General features: G+C 46.7%; 1 protein-coding gene across 7 annotated transcripts in view; it reads left to right on the top strand.

Moving 5' to 3' along the window:
* Window positions 1-20,027, top strand: part of TSC1 (TSC complex subunit 1) — a 31,681-nt gene extending 11,654 nt beyond the window's left edge. For 5 of the 7 annotated variants that reach the window (XM_079961220.1, XM_079961221.1, XM_079961222.1 and 2 more), the window contains exons 6-22: window positions 84-238; window positions 1,482-1,555; window positions 1,829-2,007; window positions 5,341-5,426; window positions 6,407-6,527; window positions 7,108-7,208; window positions 8,633-8,705; window positions 9,324-9,428; window positions 10,365-10,962; window positions 12,456-12,499; window positions 13,843-14,009; window positions 14,783-14,965; window positions 15,082-15,192; window positions 15,579-15,701; window positions 16,539-16,726; window positions 17,078-17,236; window positions 17,800-20,027. In XM_079961220.1, coding sequence (XP_079817346.1) covers window positions 84-238; window positions 1,482-1,555; window positions 1,829-2,007; window positions 5,341-5,426; window positions 6,407-6,527; window positions 7,108-7,208; window positions 8,633-8,705; window positions 9,324-9,428; window positions 10,365-10,962; window positions 12,456-12,499; window positions 13,843-14,009; window positions 14,783-14,965; window positions 15,082-15,192; window positions 15,579-15,701; window positions 16,539-16,726; window positions 17,078-17,236; window positions 17,800-18,292 — 2,960 coding nt within the window. In that variant the 3' untranslated portion in view covers window positions 18,293-20,027. The remainder of the gene's footprint in view (window positions 1-83; window positions 239-1,481; window positions 1,556-1,828; window positions 2,008-5,340; window positions 5,427-6,406; window positions 6,528-7,107; window positions 7,209-8,632; window positions 8,706-9,323; window positions 9,429-10,364; window positions 10,963-12,455; window positions 12,500-13,842; window positions 14,010-14,782; window positions 14,966-15,081; window positions 15,193-15,578; window positions 15,702-16,538; window positions 16,727-17,077; window positions 17,237-17,799) is intronic. The other 2 variants (XM_079961225.1, XM_079961226.1) reach the window with 2 other exon arrangements.
* The last annotated feature ends 1,471 nt before the right edge of the window (window positions 20,028-21,498 follow it).

Raw genomic sequence — 21,498 nt, forward strand, 5'->3', positions numbered from 1 at the left:
AGTATTTTTAGGGGGAGGGCACATGTCCAGAGACCTCAGTAATAGGAGTTATTGTAACCTGTTTCACGTCTTTCCCTCCCTAGGACACACGGCTGAGATCTACCTGATCCACCTCCATGCCAGTGTGTATGCTCTCTTTCACCGCCTTTATGGAATGTACCCTTGCAATTTTGTCTCCTTTCTGCGCTCCCACTACAGTATGAAAGAAAACTTGGAGACCTTTGAAGAGATAGTCAAGGTAAATCTTTTTCTTTAAAGCACGTCTTGTTTGTGTGTAACTGTAAGTCAGAAAGACCTGACCCAAGCTTCTTTTTCGGAATTGCATGATTGCTGGTATTTGTTTATTTTTGTATTGGCCATTCACTGTACCGAAATGAATAACTAGTTGAACCTGCATCTGAGGAAGTGGGCTTCTAAAGAGAAACCGGAAGTCCAGCAATCAATTGGAACTGAAAATTAATACCTGCAATCAGGTGTGTATAGGGAACAGCCATATATTTGTATACAGAAGATCTTGGGTTCAATCCCCATTGACATCTCCAGATGGAGGTGGGAGAGAATCCCTGCCTGAAACCCTAGAGATCTGCTGCCAGCCATGGTGGACAGCGCTGAGCTAGATTGATTAATGTTCTTAAAGACAAAGGGACCCCAGGGTGGCTAAGTCCAGTTGAATTTGCCTATGGGGTGCAGTGCTCATCTCCGCTTTCAAGCCGAGGGAGCCGGCGCTTGTCTGCAGACAGCTTCTAAGTCATGCCCAGTATGACTAAATTGCTTCTGGAGCAACAGGACACCATGACAGAAGCCAAAGCGCATGGAAATGGCATTTACCTTCCCGCTGCAGTGTACCTATTTATGGACTTGCACTGGTACGCTTTCAAACTGCGAGGTTGGCAGGGGCTGAGACAGAACACTGGGAGTTCACCCCATTGTGCGGACTCGAACTGCCAACCTTAGGATTGGCAAGCCCAAGATCGGCAAGCCACAGCGCCCCCTGCTTGCCCCCCCCCAGTCCTCTGTTCATCATGTTTGTTTACGGCTACCCGGAAATAACAGAATTGTGTTGTAACAGTCAGATGGTCATCTAGACCTCTGGTGATAGAAAAAAGAAAGTATTCAACACAACACACAGCAACAGGATTTGCTTCCACAGTAGGCAGTGATGGCTAACTTAGATGACTTGACAAGAGTTTTAGGCATATTCAAAGACAATCAGACTGTAACTGGTTACTGACCTGGTGGATATCTTCAGCCTCCACAGTAAGAGGGAAGTATGTTTCTGAATACAAGCTGCTGGGAATCACCAGTGGGGAGAGATGTGTTGGGCTTGGGTCATGCTTGTATGCATCCCATCATGGGCATCTGGCTGACCAGTATGAGAACAGTGTGCTAGTCTAGATGGGCCTTTGGTGGTCTGATCCAGCAGAGCTCTTTTTATGATATACCAAGATAAAATACCCATTTTCTCTCTCTGTTTCTTCCAGCCAATGATGGCACATGTGCGCATCCACCCTGAGCTAGTGACTGGATCCAAGGATCACGAACTGGACCCTCGGAGGTATGTACATTCCCATCCCTTTTGAAAGAGAGGCTGTGATTGAACATTTAGCTCGTCCCTTCTGAAATAAAAATACTACGTTCATAGCATTCTGCAATGAACCCTTTCTAAAACCATCCCTAGGTTAGACCATAGTGACACCCATGTCACCCTAGGGTTGGCTTCCAAAAACCTTTTTAAATGTTTTTGATAAATATTTCCTGTAAATAGAGATTGTATCATAAATTCTGTGACGGGGTGAAAATTGACTGGTGGTGCTTGGACCTAAAACAGGTGGAAGAGGCTAGAAACCCATGATGTTTTGATAGAATGTGCCCGTATCTCCCTGGACCCAGCCGAAGCTTCCTGTGAAGATGACTACTATTCACCTTCCCAGCAGATGAGCTCTTACGTTCAGCATCACTCCTCTGATTTTGTTTCCAATTCTTCTATTGCTTTGCAGAGAAACTTTGGTAAGGTCCCCCAGCTCTTCAGAATGTCTATAAACAGCAGGCGCCATCCTTGAAGCGCCTGCTAGGAGCAGATGTATTGCTCATTCTAGCAAACCAAGTTTGCTAGTTCTCTCCTCAGAATGCCATTCTCTGGGGCTTCTTTTTTTTGCCTTAACCATGGTTTCCTGTGACAAATGCCCTGATGCTAACTAGACCCTGTCATAAACTGGTTTTGCTAACCTTATCTAAACTGGAACCTGGCTAGTGTTGGTGTACATGGTAAGTGAACTCATGTATGAGGCAGCAAGTGGAGGGATGGAAGCAGACACCATGCCTGTGGTTGAATCCTGGTTTTTGCAAACCATGGTTTATTGTAAGCCAGAGTAATGGTTGCAGTGGGCAACCATAGCTTGCTCAAGACTGCTCTAGAATCTGTATTTATGTGTCTCATGTTCTGACCTGCCACTGTCTTCCCTTTGCCCCACTTGAGTTGCTTATACTGCTTTAAAGCAGGGGTCAGCTCTCTTTTGCTGAGCCCCCTTCAGAACTTCATGCTGTGCTGTAAATTTCCATTTCCAGCTGGTTCAAGAAAGCCCACCCCCATGTTCTCCATCCAATGAAAAAGGCTACTGCCAATCAGAGTATATAGTACGAAATGAGATTGACCAAGAATCTGACTTGGTATAACACAGCTTCCTATATTCCTGGAAAGGGCTGTTGCTCGTTAATAGAACATCTGCTTTGCATGCAGAACGTCCCAGGTTCAATCCCTGACATCTCCAGGTAGGGCTGGCAATGTCCATTTTCCGAAGTCTTTGAGTGCTCCTGGTAGCCTGTGTAGACAATACTGAGCTAGATAAAACAATGAACTGTGTATGCAGTTCAGGGGATGTTTTATCCCATGTTGATGGCCTTTCAGCTGATTTCCTGGTGGCCCGCTGGAATGTGGAGATAACCAGGGCTTTTGACTGTTTGGCTCCGAAGCGCCCTCTCCGATTGCATGGAGCCCGGACAGCCCCATGATTTTCCATGGAGCTGAGGGCAATGAAACAATCGCTGAGACGGCTAGAGCGCTGGTGGCGGATAACTCATTCTGAAGCTGACCGGACACGGGTTAGAGCTCAATGTTGAGCCTACCAAGTGGCGGTAGCGACGGCGAAGAAGACTTTCTTCACTGCCTCTATTGCATTTGCAGAAAACAGCATCAGGAGACTCTTTCAGGTGGTTCGCAATACAGGTGGTTCGCAATTTAGTGAAACCACTTGCTACATCGGGGCCCAGTACGGGCCACATGATCTCCTGCAATGATTTTGCACGGTGTTTTTCCAGATAAAGTCACTCAGATTCGGGAAGAGGTAGACTCCACCTTGGGAGCAGGGCCGGGGTGGGAGAATACTAGAGTCGTGTCTAGTCAAGTTGCGTGGGATCAGTTCCAATCTGTTACCTCCGAGGATGTGGACAGGCTGCTTGGATGAGTGAAACCAACCACCTGTCTCCTTGATCCTTGCCCATCCTGGCTTATAAAAGCTAGCCGGGAAGGGCTGGGCGATGGGCTTTGCGGGGTGGTGAATTCTTCTCTCGTTGAGAGAGCCTTCCCAGACCTGCTAAAAGAGGTGGTCATCAAACCGCTTCTTAAAAAAACATCTTTAGATGCGGCCAATATGGCCAACTATCGCCTAGTCTCAAATCTTCCATTCTTGAGGTGATTGAGCAAGTGGTTGCTGAACAACTCCAGGCACGCCTGGAAGAAGCGGACCATTTGAATCCCTTCCAGTCGGGATTCAGGCCTCATCATGAGACTGAAACTGCCTTGGTCGCACTGGTCGATGATCTCCGGCGGGCTAGGGACAAAGGTGAGAGCTGTTTCCTAGTTCTGCTGGATCTCTCAGCAGCTTCTGACATCATCGACCATAACATCCTTCTGGACCATCTAGAGGGCTGGGAGCTGGGGGCACTGTTATACAGTGGTTCCACTCCTTTCTCCTGGGCTGTGTTCAGAAAGTGGTGGTGGGGGATGAGTGTTCAGACCCTTGGGCTCTCACTTGTGGGGTGCCCCGGGGTTCTGTCCTCTCCCCCATGCTTTTCAACATCTACATGCAGCCGCTGGGAGAGATCATCAGAGGGTTTGGGCTGGGTTTTCATCAGTACGCGGATGATACCCAGCTCTACCTCTCTTTTAAATCAGAACCAATGAAGGCGGTGAAGGTCCTTTGTGAATGTCTGGAGGCGATTGGAGGATGGATGGCAGCTAACAGATTGAGGTTGAATCCTGACAAGACAGAAGTACTGTTTTTGGGGGACAGGAGGCGGGCAGGTATGGAGGACTCCCTGGTCCTGGATGGGGTAACTCTGCCCCTGAAGGACCAGGTGCGCAGCCTGGGAGTTATTCTTGACTCACAACTGTCCATGGAGGCGCAGGTCAATTCTGTGTCCAGGGCAGCTGTTTATCAGCTCCATTTGGTACGCAGGCTGAAACCCTACCTGCCCGCAGACTGTCTGGCCAGAGTGGTACATGCTCTAGTTATCTCTCGCTTGGACTACTGCAATGCACTCTAGGTGGAGCTTCCTTTGGAGATGACCCAGAAACTACAACTAATCCAGAATGCAGCAGCTAGACTGATGACTGGGAGGGGCTGCCGAGACCATATAACACCGGTCTTGAAAGACCTACACTGGCTCCCAGTACGTTTCCGAGCACAATTCAGAGTGTTGGTGCTGACCTTTAAAGCCCTAAACGGCCTTGGTCCAGTATACCTGAAGGAGCGTCTCCACCCCCATTGTTCTGCCCAGACACTGAGGTCCAGTGCCGAGGGCCTTCTAGCGGTTCCCTCACTGTGAGAAGACAAGTTATAGAGAACCAGGCAGAGGGCCTTCTTGGTAGTGGCACCCGCCCTGCGGAACGCCTTCTCCCCTGATGTCAAAGAGAACAACTACCACCATACTTTTAGAGGACAGCTGAAGGCAGCCCTGTTTAGGGAAGCTTTTAATGTTTAATAAAATATTGTATTTTAATATTTTGTTGGAAGCCACCCAGAGTGGCTGGGGAAACCCAGCCAGATGGGCGGGGTATAAATAGATGATGATGATGGAGCATCTTCCTATGTTCCTAATGCCTCATTTTTTATAGCATTCCAAGTTTGTGTGTGTGTGTGTGTGTGTGTGTGTATTTAGACACACACATAGAGACACACACACACACATATATATATATATATATATATACACACACTCTACAAATTTTGGGAGGGGGAATCCTGCTGGATATGAAATAATTTTTATACAGCTTTATTAATTTTGGGAGAAATAATTCCCCTTTACCCTTTATTTCTCCATCTTCTTTAATTAAAAATACAGGAACACCAACTTCTCGGCTGTCGCGAATGCAAGGGCAGCTACCTCAGATCTCGAAGTTTCAGTCCTCGTTTCTGGCAACTGAACAGGTAACCCTGCTTGTGTTGTGACTGTTACATTTTTCTTTTACTGGTTACAGTTATGAATTGTTCTCCAGAAATATCTCAGGAAAATGTATAATAAAAGGTAACAGAACAAAATACATCAAATGAAAGAATGCATAAGCCATAAATACTGATCACTCGCAGCGGTAGAGCATTAAGCCAATTAAAATCTCAAATCTGTAAAACCCTGGGAAAACAAGAGCATCCTTAAACTGTGTCTCAGTGTAAAAAGTGAGGAGGACAATCACTGCTCTAGAAGGGAGCTATGAGGAAGGGCCCCAGCTCAGTGTTGGAACACCGGCTTTGCCATGCAGAAGGTCCCAGGTTCAATCCCCGGCATCTCCAGATAGGGCTGAGAAAGATGTATCTGATTCCCCTGAGAGAGTCACTGTCAGTCAGTCTTCATAGTACTGAGCTAGATTGACTGCATGGTCTGACTTCAGTGTATGGCAGCTTCCTCTATTGGGAGTTCCAAAGCTTGGGTGCCACCACAGAGAAGGCCCTGTTATGCATCCTTGAATCACAAATCCTAGCAGCGTCAATGAGCAGACACACACACCAGTCAAAGTTAATGATTGAGTTGGTTGGCCTTGTAGAAGGTGCTTCTGCAGAAACTTGAGTTTATAGCCATGCAGGGCTTTATTTAATTTGATACCAAGACTGACTGACTAACAAAAAATTGATACCAGTGCCTTAAATTGGGCGCAAAACCACACTGGCAGCCAGTGTTGGATTAAAATGCTCTTGCCTTGCTGCCCTAGTTGATGACATGCTCCCATCAGCCCCCCAGCCTTGTCAATGGGAGTTGGGAGCCCAAAGCATCTGGAGGGTACACCAGGTTGGTGAAGACTGGAACAGAGATGGAAGTTTAAAGTGGTGATGGCACTGAAAGTGGATGCAGGAGGTCTGATTTTCCCTCCTTTCTATTGGGTACACTGGGGAAAACCCTGCCACTCTTTTTCCAGGTGACCTTCTGGAGCCCTGCCGTTGCTTGTGGCATGACCACTCCCCCCCACTCCCCTGGAATTGTTTTGGAGACACCTTATACCACAGCCCAGACTCTCAACAGGACCTTTAACATACCAGGTAGGGCCAGCCATATTGGGGTTTTCTTTTCAGCACCCTGGCAGGTTTGTCAGCAACAAAAACTAGTTAAGTGCCAAACCATTGGCCTGTGACATTATTGCACAAGCCCCTGAAGCCTCTAAACTCTAAACTCTCATACGTGGGGGCCCAAAGCGGCCCTTTTGGCCTCTCTGTTTGGCCCTTGGGCCTTTTCCTAGGTGTGCCCCAGCAGCCTTGCTCTGTGCCCTCTTTGAGTACTTTTGGTTGGCCAGAATATACCCTTGGTTGCCTGACTGGAGGATGGATAGAGGTGAGTGTGTTTGGTGGGAAGAGAGATATATGTGGGTGTATAGAAACCTCTTAAATTCTGTATGGCTGGTACATAACCTGTGGTACAAAGGTAAAGAGTTAACTTTGCTCTACCTACTTTTGGCCTCTGGTCCTGCCCACCACTGGGACATGGCACCTGGAATGTTTGCCCATGAGGGAGCATAGTCCTTGGGAAGCTGAAAAGTGCTCTCCCCAACCCTTGCTTTGAAAAAAGGGTCATGCATTAACATTTGTAAGGGAATATTTTTTTTCCTGTATTTCTTTTAAACAGTTGAGAAAGGTGCCCGCCCAGAAACTGCCATCTCCCCACCTCCCTCATGCAGTTCAGAAGAAGTTGCTCATGTTTCAGTTTCCACTGCACCTCCCAAAAAGGTACCGTCAAAATTGATAACGCTTGGCAAAATGGGGATTCCACTTTTGAACTTGGCCTATGAGCAGATTTAAAAAGTAATTGATTATGGCTGTCTTTTATGAGACTTTCAAGGTGATTCTGATTCCCAGTTCATCAGAAGCAACCACAACATGATTTTCCCCACCGTACATTATGGTGCTGAAATGAATAAAGCTTTAAGGACTAACCATGGAGTGGACTTTTGGATGAAAGGACTTTGCGTACAGTGCTGGTTCTGAAAACTAATTCCACTACTCAAGAGGCATCCTCTTGTTTAATTTTAAACCGTATGTTCCTTGCACCTGGTTTTGTTTCATACAACTTTGAAATCTAGTTGTTATAAAAAGGGGGGGGGGACACACTACTAGCTCTGACCAGTCTGAAGTCTGCATAGCCCTGTCCAGAGAACTCAACTCTAGGTAGGAGGCTACTTGCTGTTTCTTTGCAAGACTTACAGGCATTCCCCGCCTCCCCACATACATGTTCTACTAACGTGTGCATATACATGGCACCAGGAAATTAATAAATAGAATCATACCAGGAAATGAGAGAGAGCTGGAGAGTCCCTCCCTGAAGCCAAAAAAGGAGATACAGTGAGGGTGGAGGAAGAGACTGGAGGCCCAGTGGGGCTTTGTTTAGGCTGATCAGCCTCCCCACCTAACAGCTGACACACGGGGTAGCACAGCAGCAGCCACTACCGCTTTCCCACACATCCTCTAGCCTCCAGCCAGCCTCAGAGCTTCAGCTCTAGATATTTTGGTCTGGATTGGAGAAAGAGCAGGAAAGAGATCTGGAGAGCAGGGGAAAGTAGGTATTTCGAGGCTTTTTAGAGGGTGAACCCCACTTTACACAATTTTGCTTGTGTGCACCAGGGCCCAGAATGTAAAGACATAAGTGGGTGGACGCCTATATTAACAGCCCATCTTTTCTTCAAGAAGCTCATGGTAATGTACATGGTTCTTCCCCACAACAACACTGTGAGGTGGTTATACTGAGAGGCGGTGATGGGCCTGTGATCACCCAGTGGGCTTCATGGCTGAGTAGGGATTCAAACACTGGTCTCCCGGGTCTTAGTTGGGCACTCTACACCATACTTGCTGCTGAGTCTCCTTCTTTCCCATCAGTCTTGGCTTGTGGGGGGGCAGTCATTTTGTCAGTTCATTCCTATGCAGGGGCTGAATTACCTGCCCTTGGAGGAGGCACACCCGGAGCAGTGACTTGGGTATATGAGGGAAGCTCCTCCAGAAAACATGTATTATATTTTCCCTTGCACACACACTTGGTGGTCCTGGTTTTAATTGGGGTGTGTGTGTTGGGGGTGTTCCTTTTCTGTTTGGTTTTGGGGAACATGTGAAGCATTGTGATGGAGATGTATCTGTTGCATGGAATTCTTGCTCTCTTCTAGGAGGGCAGAACCAATCCCGCAAGGTCTTCGTTGTCCCGACAGCCAAACATCACCCAAAGTTCTCAAGCTGTTGGTAAGCTTCACCTGAATTCCTACCTCCTAAATCAGAGGTCACCAACCTAAGGCCCGGGGGCCAGATACGGCCCAATCGCCTTCTCAATCCGGCCCCTGGACAGTCCGGGAATCAGTGTGATTTTACATGAGTAGAATGTTTCCTTTTATTTAAAATGCATCTCTGGGTTATTTGTGGGGCCTGCCTGGTGTTTTTACATGAGTAGAATGTGTGATTTTATTTAAAATGCATCTCTGGGTTATTTGTGGGGCATAGGAATTCGTTCATCCCCCCCCAAAAAAATATATAGTCCGGCCCACCACATGGTCTGAGGGACAGAGGACTGGCCCATGGCTGAAAAAGGTTGCTGACCCCTGTCCTAAATCTTTATCCTCTATCATCTCTTACAAATTCGGAGTGTCATTTGCACATCATGTCTCTGCTAGTTCATTAGATGGCAGTCTAAGTGTGGAAGTTCTTCCAGAGTGTGTGTGGGTACAGCCAAATTTTGTGATAGTTTGGAGAAGAGGCCTTTTGGTGTGGTTTGAACTTGCATTGCAACAATGTTTGCCATAGCAAACAAGTTAAAATATTTTGTTCTCTCTCTCTCTCTCTCTCCCCCCCCCCCTCCCATAAAAGATTCTCACAGCAGTAAAAGTTTGGTAACTTTAAGTGACCTTCCTGGCATCTTGGGTGACCTGGAGGCCTCTTCTCAAGACAGTGGTGAGAAGGACCGAGAGGAAGGTAATGGGGTAGGGGGCGTTGGGAAGTTCAAGAACATCATGGCCAAGAGGGTAGACTCTGTGCTCATGAGTCTGCTTGTTGGGATCTCACCTTGTGTGGCTCCAGAGGGAATTGTATGCCTCTGTCCAGCTTTGGGTAGGAGCCGAATGAAAACAGTCTTTTTATAGACTAGCAGTTTAGGCATGGGCAGGGCAGTATGTGTGTGCATGTGTCATGGTTTCCCTGGGGAATGCAGAACTTAATGTTAGGCACCAGCTTCAGCTGCTTGAAGAAATCTCTCTTTTGAAAACAAGTAGTAGAGCATCTGCTTTGCATGCAGAAGGTCCCTGCTTCAATCCACCAACGTCTCCAGGTAGGGCTTCGGAAAGGTTTGCTGTCTGGAAAGCCTGCTGCTGCTGCTGCTCAGTTTGGACAATACTGAACTAGATGAGCCAGTGGGCAGACTTGGTTTAAAGCAGCTTCTGCTGTCAAGTTTCTATCTGTCATGGCTGCAAATAGACTGTTGAAAGTATGTAGGGCAATGCCTGCTGAAATCTCAGAAAGCTATTGGGCTGCCTGAACAGGACTGCCAAGGGGCTAGAGCTTCACTGCCACATGCCTAGCAAACCCAAAATAAATTCTGCAAAATACCAAATGTGGCATTTTGTCCTGAAAAAACTTTTTTTAAAAAAAGAAATACTGGAATAACGTACATAGTTACAGAATCCCAAGTGTTTTCCCAAGTATGTATTGTCTTGGCATAGAATCTGCCCTGGCAGGTCTCAGACCCTAATAACAAAGTGATTCCTCAAGGAGTGATAACACCAGAAGGTTAAATTATTTTCAGTGCTCCACCTTTTGCAACAGCAGCTAAGGCGGGTGGATTTCCTGCCACTGATGAGCAAATATAGGGCAGCATGTCTGATCCATCCACACTTTGCTTTTCTCTGCCCTTAGATGCCATATCAAAAGAGATCTCAGAGATCACCACAGCAGACGCGGAACCTGTGGTGCCTCGGGGAGGTTTTGACTCCCCTTTCTACCGCCTGAATGAGGGTCTCCCCAGCTCAAAGAAATCCCAGCTGGCTGCCTCAAGTTCACAGGGGCATAACCTGGACTCCAAGCCCCTGGCGTTGTCACCCCTTGCAGCATCGACACCAGGTGTGGCCCAATCTGGGCTCAAAAGGTCACTGGATATGCCTAAGCAAACCTTCACGCCTATTGACCTACCCGGCCGATACTCCGAGAATCATCCTTCTGGTCACCAGCAAAGCCAGGTGTCTCTGGAGTCAAACATTGTTGCCCCTAGCCCTTGCAAGATTCCTGCACGCAAGTGGATGGGGTTTGGGGATGAGCAGCCCCCTGATTACGAGCACCTCTTCGAAGTGGCTTTGCCAAAGACCGCCTACCATTTTGTAAGCAAGAAGACAGAAGAGCTTCTCAGGAATGTCAACGCAGGTCACGACAATGTGAACTCTTCCTCCCCATCCCCCTTGGAAATGCTGGATCGGCTCATACAGCATGGAGCAGATGCCCACAGCAAACGGCTTGACCAGTAAGTGACGGCAGAGCTTGTATTCTTAAGGCTGAATCACTGTTTCAAGTTACTCGTCTGTTCCCTGTAATTCTTAAGGCTGAATCACTGTTTCAAGTTACTCGTCTGTTCCCTGTAATTCTGAGGCCTTGGGGCCAAATGCAACTCTCCAGGGCACTCTGGTTCTCTCCCCGCCCCCAAATGCTCCTTGGGCCACTGCCCTCCTTGAGTGTTTTTGCATGACCAGAATGTAGATGGTTCCTCTTGATTGTCTGAACAGAGGGTAGAGAGTGTAGTATGTAGAAACTAGCCTGCTGTAGAAAAGTAGTGTGTGTGTGTGTGTGTGTGTGTGTTATGTATACAGTAGGCTAGTTTCTACATACAACAATCTCTATCCTCTAGTTACCTTTTTTCAGGAAAAAAGAAATGCTAAGCGACTTACAAAAGAACAAACAAACAAAACCCTGAAATATGCAAGTAACATATAAAAAAAAATCCAAATGAACCTCACTAAAATATGAGCAAAAAGCTAAGATCCAAAGGCCTATTTGAATAAGAATGTTTTTGCCTTGTCACCTAAAATAAAATAGTGCTATGGTGCTAGGCATACTTCCCGGGGTGTGACTGTTCCATAAATGGGGAGCCACCACTGAGGTTCATTTGTTGCCCTACCCAGTTTTGCCTCTGGCCCCACCATTGGCACGTGGCTCTTGGAAAAATGGGATGGGACTGTGGAAAGCTTGGAAATAGCTGTGTGACCTTCCTCTCGTCCTCTGGTCTCCTTCAGCACAGCTCCCCCCCCCCCCTTGCCAAACAATTCAAAATCTTAATCACATTATGTAGAGCTTGGCAAAACAGTGCATATAACCTGCATGCTCCACTTTAAGAACTTGCTCTGATTTTTTTGCCTTTTTTTTTTTAAAAAAAAATGGCTTGCTAATTGCTACATTTCCCATGAAAGGTAAAGGGACCGCTGACATTTAAGTCCAGTTTTGAACGACTCTGGGGTTGCGGCACTCATCTCGCTTTACAGGCTGAGGGAGCTGGCGTTGGTCCGCTCCGCAGACAGTTTTTCCAGGTCATGTGGCCAGCATGACTAAGCCGCTTCTGGCACAATGGAATACCGACACCAGAACAGTGCACGTAAACGCCGTTTACCTTCCCACCAGAGCGGTACCTATTAATAATCTACTTGCACTCTTTGGTGTGCTTTTGAACTGCTAGGTTGGCAGGAGCTGGAACAGAGAAACAGGAGCTCACCCCGTTGCGGGGATTCGAACCGCCAACCTTCTAATCGGCAAGCCCCTGGGCTCAGTGGTTTAGACCACAGCGCCACCTGCATCCCAAATTTACCACTACATTGGTGTAATTGGTCACTCATGTAGTCCTGTACCTTAGGACAGTGAGAGCAGTAGGGTGATGCTTGAAACCACCTGGGGTTTGTTGTTGCTTTAAAAAAAAACAAACATTTTTACTGCAATCCAGAAAACCCACCATTCTTATTTGTTCCTCAGATTACCTTTGTTAAGCAAATCAGCTGACTGGACTCACTTTGGAGGTAAGAGGTTGCTGTTGTTTTTTGAGGCATGTATTTTAATCCATGTGTTGGAGCAAAACTTTGCTCAGCTTTTGTATCAAGCTGCTGTGCATCTTTCCTCACTGCACTGGCATCTTGCATTTGATGGTGCTCGATAGCTTCCAAGAGTGTAAATGGTATATCCTCTATTCACTGGCATCTGGTAATCCATCGCAGTTTCTTCATAGACTTCGTGAACCTGAGTGCAGTGGCATTTAACCTAGATGTTAACCAGAACATGGGAAAACTGGCCAGATCATACTTTTCCAAAACAGGGCTGCAGAGCACACACCAACCTGGTTGAAGGTGCTTTATGCTATGGGCAATGCTTGGACATCCATCTCTAAGACTGGATTGGACAGTCGTCTCCCCTATGAAGAAACGTTGCAGCATTTGGGACATTTTAGCTTAGAGAAAAGGCGAGTAAGAGGCATCATGATAGAAGTTATACATAGCATGGAGAAAGTGGATAGAGAGTAGTTTTTCCATAACTTGTGGACATCCATTGAAGCTGAATGTCAGCAGATGCAAAACAAATAGTTTTCCTTCACACAGCACAGTTAAACCATGGAACTCACTTCCACAAGAGGCAGTGATGGTCACCAACATAAAGGGCTTTAAAAGAGAATTAGACCAATTCATCAAGGATAAGACTATTGATGGCAGTTAGCTTTTATGGCTATGTTAGAAGCATCAATGTTTCTGAATAAGAAGAAGAGTTTGGACTTAATACCCTGCCTTTCATTCCCCTTAAGGAGTCTCAAAGCGGCTAACATTCTCCTTTCCCTTCCTCCCCCACAACAAACACTCTGTGAGGTGAGTGGGGCTGAAAGATTTCAGAGAAGTGTGACTAGCCCAAGGTCACCCAGCACCTGCATGTGGAGGAGCAGGGAAGCGAACCCGGTTCACCAGATTATGAGTCCACTGCTCTTAACCACTACACCACACTGGCTCCTGGAAACCACAGGAGGAGAGAGTGCTGTTGCGCTCAAATTCTGCTTGCAGGTTTCATACAGGTGTCTAGCTGGCTACTGTGAGTACAGAATACTGGCCCAGATGGGCCGTTGGCCTGATCCAACAGGCTTTTCTTACGTTCTTATTCCTGAGCTGCAGACCTAATCCTTTAGGAGGAGTAACTTTAGTTTAAGGGTGCTGGGAATTGTAGCTCTACCCAGGGGTAAACTGCAGTTCCCAGGATTCTTCAGGGGAAGCCCATGTGCCTCACATATATTGTGCGTATGCAGCCTTGGTTGTGTGTCCTGTTTGCAAGGTGTCTTAGGCCAGCATCTTTGCATTCCATCATCTTCTTTCTGCCTTCCCCTCAGGTGCTCCTGCACCAGATGATTTCAGTGTTCTCAGAATCCAGCTCCTCTTGCTGCACAACGAACTGTTGTATGAGCGCTTCAAGAGGCAGCAGCATGCGCTGCGAAACCGGCGGCTCCTGCGCAAAGTGATAAAGGTGACGGCTCTGGAGGAACACAATGCTGCCATGGTGAGTCAAGGTTTCTACAGGGAGCCCCTTCACTGCAGGCAGTTTTCCACCTGCTGTGTTACCACTGGGGAAGGGGGACGGAAGGCAGCTTTGGGTCTGGGAGTGAAGTGCAGGATTCCAAGACTTTCTTATGTGGCCCCCATAATTCTCACACATTGCCCCATACAGTGGTACCTCGGGTTACATACGTTTCAGGTTACATACGCTTCAGGTTACAGACTCCACTAACCCAGAAATACTACCTCGGGTTAAGAACTTTGCTTCAGGATGAGAACAGAAATTGCACGGCGGCAGCAGGAGGCCCCATTAGCTAAAGTGGTGCTTCAGGTTAAGAACAGTTTCAGGTTAAGTACAGACCTCTGGAACGAATTAAGTACTTAACCTGAGGTACCACTGTATTTCCAGGCCGTGCCTTTCACCAACTCTGCTTTGTGGCTTCCTTGAGTGTTTCTGCATGGCTGGAGACTGTGCTTAAAACGTTTAACCTTTACCCAGATATTTAGAAAATTGGTATGAGTTTTAATCTGTTTCAAGTTTTGAGTTATTTTAACTTTTGAAAAGTCTTAAATTATTAATTCTATTCTTTGATTTTGTTGTTTCATCTTTTTTGCAAACTGCTTTGAGGCTTTTAAACAATGTATAGATTCTATGAAATAAAATACAGACCTACTGACATGCGGCAGGCATGGTATAAACACATTTACACTTTGTGTTTGACAAAACTTGCCCTTATTTGAAGTGGGCCCTTTTGACTGGTCTCTGCTTCCTGGCAGAAAGACCAACTGAGGCTCCAGGAGAAGGACATCCAAGTCCTGAAGCTCAGCCTGAAGATGGAGCAGGCCAAGTTCTGCAAGTTCCAGGAGGAACACGACATGCTCATGGCTCGGCTCCACAGCCAGATCCGCCAGTTGCAGCAGGAACGGGAAGAGTATTATAATCACAGCCAGGAACTGAAGGTACAAGAAGTGACTGAGTTGGGGGTTGGGGCCGGCAAGGGCAGGGAGAGGTGTCTCCCAAGGATATGGTGCCACTAACCAGCTTCACTAATATTGTTTGGGTTTCTTTTTACAAGATCAGACTGGAAGACTGCCACAAAATCATCGCAGGCCTGCGACTGGAGTTGAACACAGCCAGCAGCAAGATGTGTCACACGGAATTGTTGCTGAGCCAGGTTTCTCAGAAGGTAAGAGCTAAATTTTCCTGTGGGGTTCCCACTTCCCCTATTTTGTGTGCATAGGTGTGTGTCCTTGGTTTCAATAAGACTTATTTCAGCTGCATCCCAGTATTGTGGACCCTGCTCTGTGTTTGTTTGTTTGTTTGTGTGTGTGGTTGGGGCTGGTGGGAGTTGGAGTCCAGTAACGTGTGGGAGGGAGCGTCTATTGGTTTGTTTTTGTTTTAGTATGCATTTTGTGTTGTGAGCAGCCCTGTGATCTTTGAATGAAGGGTGTTATATAAATTTAATACAAAATAAACATGAAGGGCAGCAGGTTCCCCATCTTCTGGTATAAGCAGTACTTTTTTAAAAAGATAATAACTGTGTAGTCTCTAACTAAAACTTTCTCTTTTAAGCTTTCTAACTGTGAGTCGGCCCAACAGCAGATGGAGATGTTGAACAGGCAACTCCTAGTCTTTGGGGAGATGAAAGAGTTGTGTTTGAAACAGCTTCAGCACAAGCAGGCTGGCACAACTAAGGTATGCCTCAGGAGAGATGTGTGCCAGCAGTGTTGCTTGTGGCTCACATTGGGCAAACACAACAGGCTGGCCCTGCAGATGCCACTGGACTCCAGCATTCATGAATCTCAGCCAGTGTGGCCTTATGGTCAGGGGTGCTGGGGAGTTAATCAGTGCCATAGCTACTAATGGGGGGGGGGCACTAGCCAGGTTTTTTACCCCAGGTGAAGCCTCCAGAGGGGTGTCATTGACATTTTAAGCCTGTGTGTGTGTGCACAAATGCACGTGTGGGGTGTTGGTGCCAAACTGGGTCTTTGAAATAAAGCCTAGTTTTGCAAATGAGCATGCATCAGATCAATAGATTGGGTGCTTCAGATGTTGTTGGACCCCTCTTAGCCCCACCGATCAGGGATGATGGCAGCTACAGACAGGCCTGCAGCTGGGAGGACCATAGGTTAGCCACTGCTGCACTACTTTGAACCCTGCATACTTTGAAAAAAGCATGTACTTAAAGAAGTACAGTAGTAATATTTATTTCCAATAAGAAAATGATGGCAGACATTTCAATTTTCATCAAATTATCTCTGGCTGGGGAGATTTAAAAAATACTTGCCAATATTTCAACACCTGAGAATCTCACACCTCTAGGAAGAATGATAGGGTTGAATTGAACCCCAGGCATCCTTTGCCAGCGCCTACGATGAGTTAGTGGTTTCGCTAAACCCAGACCCAAGGTCAAAAGCAGCAATTACTTAATTAGTTCTGTCATAATTCTGCCTGGCCTCTCTTGTTCCCTCTCAGTCTTCTCTTCTCCCGTCTACAATCATTTAGCTTTATTTAACCCCCTGCATCTTCCAGGAAGTGGAATGCCTGCAGATGGCCTTTCAGAAAGAACTGGAGAAAGCACATTACTGCATTCAGCAGCAGAGCCAGGAGCTGGAGGCTTCTCAGAAGCGAATAGGCGAACTGGAATATCAGCTCGCAAAGAGGGACCACCTCTTGTTGGAGCAGAAGAAATACTTGGAAGATGTTAAAATCCAAGCCAGGTAACCCTCCCCCCCGCCCTTCAGCTCATTTTACCAAGCAAGGGGAGTACAGAGGCCTCCCCCAAATCCCAATTTCACTCAAGTCAACTTCCAGGAATGTTAGGTCTTTAAGGCAAGCAAAGGTCTCCTAACAACTCACAGCATCCTGCAGAAACTCCAGCTCCCAGGATTCTGTGGGGAAAGCTGTGGCTCTTTAAAGTAGTATTATAGTACTGTAAATGTATGGGGTGAATGTGACCATAGCCTGGAGGGAAATACCTCTTTTCCCCCCTTGAAAGAGAAGTGCTTTTGTACACAGAGGGGAAATGTAATGACATAAAATCCAGACACAGGTTTCTTTCCTTTTTTCAGTTTCCAACTCCAAGCAGCTGAGGGCTGGTACAAAATGCAGAAAAATATTACGCAGCTGTTTGAGGTGGAGATATTGAGTCTGCATAGCCAAGTGCAGAATGAACGGTTGTTGAGCAACCGTGAAGAAAACAAGGTGGAACAAGCTGAATCCAATGAAAGGTAAAGGGTCCAAGTGCAGCTGTGAGGATTGCTGGCTGCTCATAATAAACAATTTATGTCTGAGGCAGGCTTTCAGAGCTTAGGGGTTGCAGCCAACATTTGTCATATTCAGAGTTAGACCCATTGAAATTAATGGGTTTGACACATGGGTCTATTCTTCATTGCATTTATAACCCCACCCCACCCTTTCCTGCAAGGAGCTCAATGTGGCTTATATAGTTCTCCCCTCACAACAACTCTATGAGGTAAGCTAGGCTGAGAAACTGCCCCAAGGTCTCCCAGTGAGCTTCATGGCTGAGGGGGGTGGTATTAAAATCTTGCTTTCCCAGCTCCTAGTCTGGCACTCTAACCACTATACCACACTGGCTAAGTTTCACTAACTGAGAACAGGATGCTGGACTAGATGGGCCAGTGGTCTGATCCAACAGGCTGTTCTTATGTAGGGGGAGTGAAATCTTTGGGTAGATGGGGCAGTTTCCAGCCCATGTGCTACTGCTTCTTAAGGCAAACCTTTGGTCACTTGAGCTGACTTGTCTCTCTCCTCTCCCCCGCCTCCCCTGCAGCAGGCTGCCTGGAGCAAACGAAAGCAGTGCTGACCCTACTGTGGGACACAGTGAGGAACCACTGGAATGTAGCAGTGAGACTGAACCTCCCAGCACCCGGGGCAGCAGCAGCGAGATGTCCACCCCTGAGAAGCCCAGCCAGCGCACTGGGCAGCTCAACAACCGCAGGGAGTCGTCTGCATTGCTGGAGCCCTCTTCTGGCAGCGTCCCCCCCACAGTGGGCTCCTTCCCAAGCTCTGAGAGTTTCCTAGGGATGAAGGCCCAAGAGCTGTTCCACAACAAGAACAAGGGTCACTGCAATGAGGATGGGGTGGCCGTTGGCAACGTTTCTGAACCTTTGAAGACCTGCAAAGATCCCAGCCTGGAGGTCACGGAGGCAGCCCAGGCACCCTCCCCTAGCCCTGAGGAACTCCCTCCCTCCCCCAGAACCCAGGACGCCAATGTTGGACAGCTTCATATCATGGATTACAATGAATCTCATGGCCATAGCTAGAAATGAGGAAAGGAAAATCAAAATCAGTATTAACATTTTCATATTTTTGGCATAGAACAGGGAGGTGTGGCCGCCCAATTTAACTAAAAGCTTTTGGGTTTTGTCAGTCCAGCACCCTACCAGCTTACACAGGTGGCAATTCTTTTGTTGGACTTGTTTGCCCCAAGTGGGTTTATGGGATGGCGGAGTTTCTGGGTCTAGAAGTGTAGGTGATCAGTCAAGGCCTTCCCTGAAACACTTCTGTCCCTCTTGAAGCCACTGTGTAGTACACACTTTGACACAGCAACAGCAGCAGCAGCAGCAGCTAGGATTTCTCCAAACTTTTTGTCAACCCATCCACATTTTTCTTGACCTACCCCCCTGCTGAGAGGTTGGTTTAAATGAACTTGTGTGCAATATGGAGCAGAGCCTCCCCCAAGGAATACTCGGGGTGTGCTCATCTGGAGAACTAAGCATCTGTTGTCTCCCCTCCTGCAAGCAACTCAGGGTTACTCTTATTGAGAAACCCCTGGATTTGTTTTTCTCAGAGTGTTATAATATGATGGCAACTCAGTCTTTTCCCCGCCTTCAGCCTTCCCCCCCCCACTCCCCCCCACTCAACTTTTTGCATTTTGTGCATAGACTGGACTTCACTCTAACCGTGAAATGAGATAGAGTCTCCTCCAGCATTGAAAACCATACCCTCTTTCTCTCATCTTCCCTCCCCACAAATTTGCTTTTGTTGCTGGATGAGATGGTACTGAGCTGACCTCCAGTTGCGTGGGTGTTTATTTTTCCACCCTGAGTGGAAAAGAAAGCTGAGGCTTTTCTGTTGGAAACCTGTCCTGTGGAGATTGCTGGTTTGTACAGTGGATGCAGAACTTCCTCAGCAAAGCAAATGCCTCACCTTAGCTGAGACATTTTTTTCTTTGTGTTTGCTGCTGTGTCTGTCTTAAGAGAAAAGGGTGAGCTGATTTTATTCTCTTTCAACCCCTACCTAAGGAGTGGTAGTCCTGTTTCTCATTGTCTGCCCAGATGCCACCCTGGTCCCCCCTCCAGTTGGCCTATTTACATTTCTATGGGTGGGGAATGCTTCTGAAGTCCCCCCCTTGATTTAAAAGCAGTGGGATTGGCTATATTGTGTCCTCCCCCCTTGCAAACTCTCCCCTTGTGGTTCATTTGCAAAATGGGCTTTATTTTCAACAGCAAAAGTACCCCTTCAGTTGAGAGAGCCTTCTCTCTTTTAAAGAGACAGCATTTTTCTCTAAAAGGGCACATGATCACCTGCCAGAATCTCCCAGTATGTTCTCTCCCCACTGCACCATGGACCACAGAAATTATGGAGCATTCAGTAAATCTCTTGAATCATGAATGCAGCACATGAAAAGGCAAGGGGATGCAGGAAGATCCCGGTGGTAAAGCTGGAAATTATTTTGTTCCCTTAACAAACAAACAAAAAACCTGGCTGCTTTTAGTTAACCGTTTGTCAGAGAGCGATTTCTCTATTTAGATTTAACATTGATTCCTGCCTTGCTCTTTGTATAAGTAAATATTTTACATTTATAAAATGTAAAATGCCGTAAATATGAAATTGTAAGTAAGAAATGGTGCAATTCAAGATAAAGGGGTAAATTAAAGGAAAAAAAAAACCCAAATGGATGAAAATTTGCTGTCCTTGCTAGGATGTTGTAATATGTCACAGCAGTTCCTTGTGTTTTACTGTGAACAAAAATAAAAAGATTTTTTTTGTACTATATTAGACTGAATGGTTTTTGCAGGTAAAATCATAAAAGGATCCTGTTGGAGGACCTATACTGGCTGGCTAATGTTAAAAGGAGTGTGCAGAAACAAAACTGGATTGGTGATTATAAGAATAGCCAACTCCTTTTGTTTGAGAGAGTGGGCACTTTACTGAACAGCTGGATTGGTTTTCTAACCATAGCAAGGCAGGGTTAAGGAAAGTGTAACCCTCCCAGATATTGAGTGACAACTCACATCATTCTGGAGATTCCCACAATGCGAGAAGTGAAGCTACAGGGAATCAGGCAGAGGGCCTTCTCAGTAGTGGCGCCCACCCTGTTGAATGCCCTCCCATCAGATGTCAAGGAGATGTGCTTTTTAAGGCTTAATGTTAATGGCAGCTTAATGGAACCTCTCTTCTTCCCAGTGTTCCTTGCTTCTGAGTTTCCCAGAGGCATCTGCCAACTTTTGGAGAATACTGGACTAGACTTACTCTGTTTAGTGTGTGTAGTATGCCAGGGGTATAAAATCTTAAATGTGACCCTCCAGGCCTCTGTATATGGCCCTTTGAATGTTTTCCAGGTTATACATTCTTTCTGGCCCTGCTTTGCACCTTGGTGCATGTGTGGGTGTTGTTGTCAAGCATTGTCAAGAGTTTTCAAAGACAGGTTAAAAGACAATGCTGCTTGCTTGTCTGGATGAAGGATAGAGAGATTTCTGTAGAACTAGCCTGTGCAGAGGAATGATTTACATTAGTTGTTCTGCCCACTTTCAACTCTGGCCCGGCCCACCATAGCATGTGGCCGTTGGGTGAAAAAAGTTACCACCACCCTACTCTTGGTGCAAACCTGCTCTCTCTCTCCTCCCCTTTTATCAAAAGCCCTCAAGGCATCTCAAGTGGCCTGCCTAGCAAGATGATTCCTCTGTCCAGGGGTCTTTCTAGAAGCTCTGTGGCTTCTATAGCTTTAGTTGCTTCCATTTTGAATGAAGCTGTTCCTGCCTTGGAACTTTGTGAAGCAACGTCTCAAGCGAATCCCAACTTTTATATACCTGTCTAGTAGGGATCAGCCACTAATAGCCAAGTATGGATCCAATAAACACCAACCCAGAGATGTAAGTTGTGTGTTGGGCAGTCGGGGCAAAAGGCAGCTGGCCAGCAGTTCTTTTGGGTATGGGTTCGTGTATAAAATCTGGATTTTGTAAACCACTAAGGAATTCGTACCTGGGAAGGGGGTTGCTGTTAAGAGATTCTGCAGGTGGCTTCTAGTGAAAAACACAGAAAGCCCTGCTGGGTCAGGCCAATGGCCCATCCAACCCCTGAATCCTGTTCTCACAATGGGCCACCAGACAAGATTCAAGCACAAGAGCACTGTTTCCAGAATCCAGGTTAATCCTCCTTCACCCTACCTCTCAATAATTACGGGTTTTTAAACTCAAGAACCTGTGTGTGTGTGTGTGTGTGTGTGTGTGTGCGCGCGCGCGCACGT

The sequence above is a fragment of the Podarcis cretensis genome, assembly GCF_951804945.1.
Source record: "Podarcis cretensis genome assembly, chromosome: Z".
Taxonomy (NCBI): domain Eukaryota; kingdom Metazoa; phylum Chordata; class Lepidosauria; order Squamata; family Lacertidae; genus Podarcis; species Podarcis cretensis.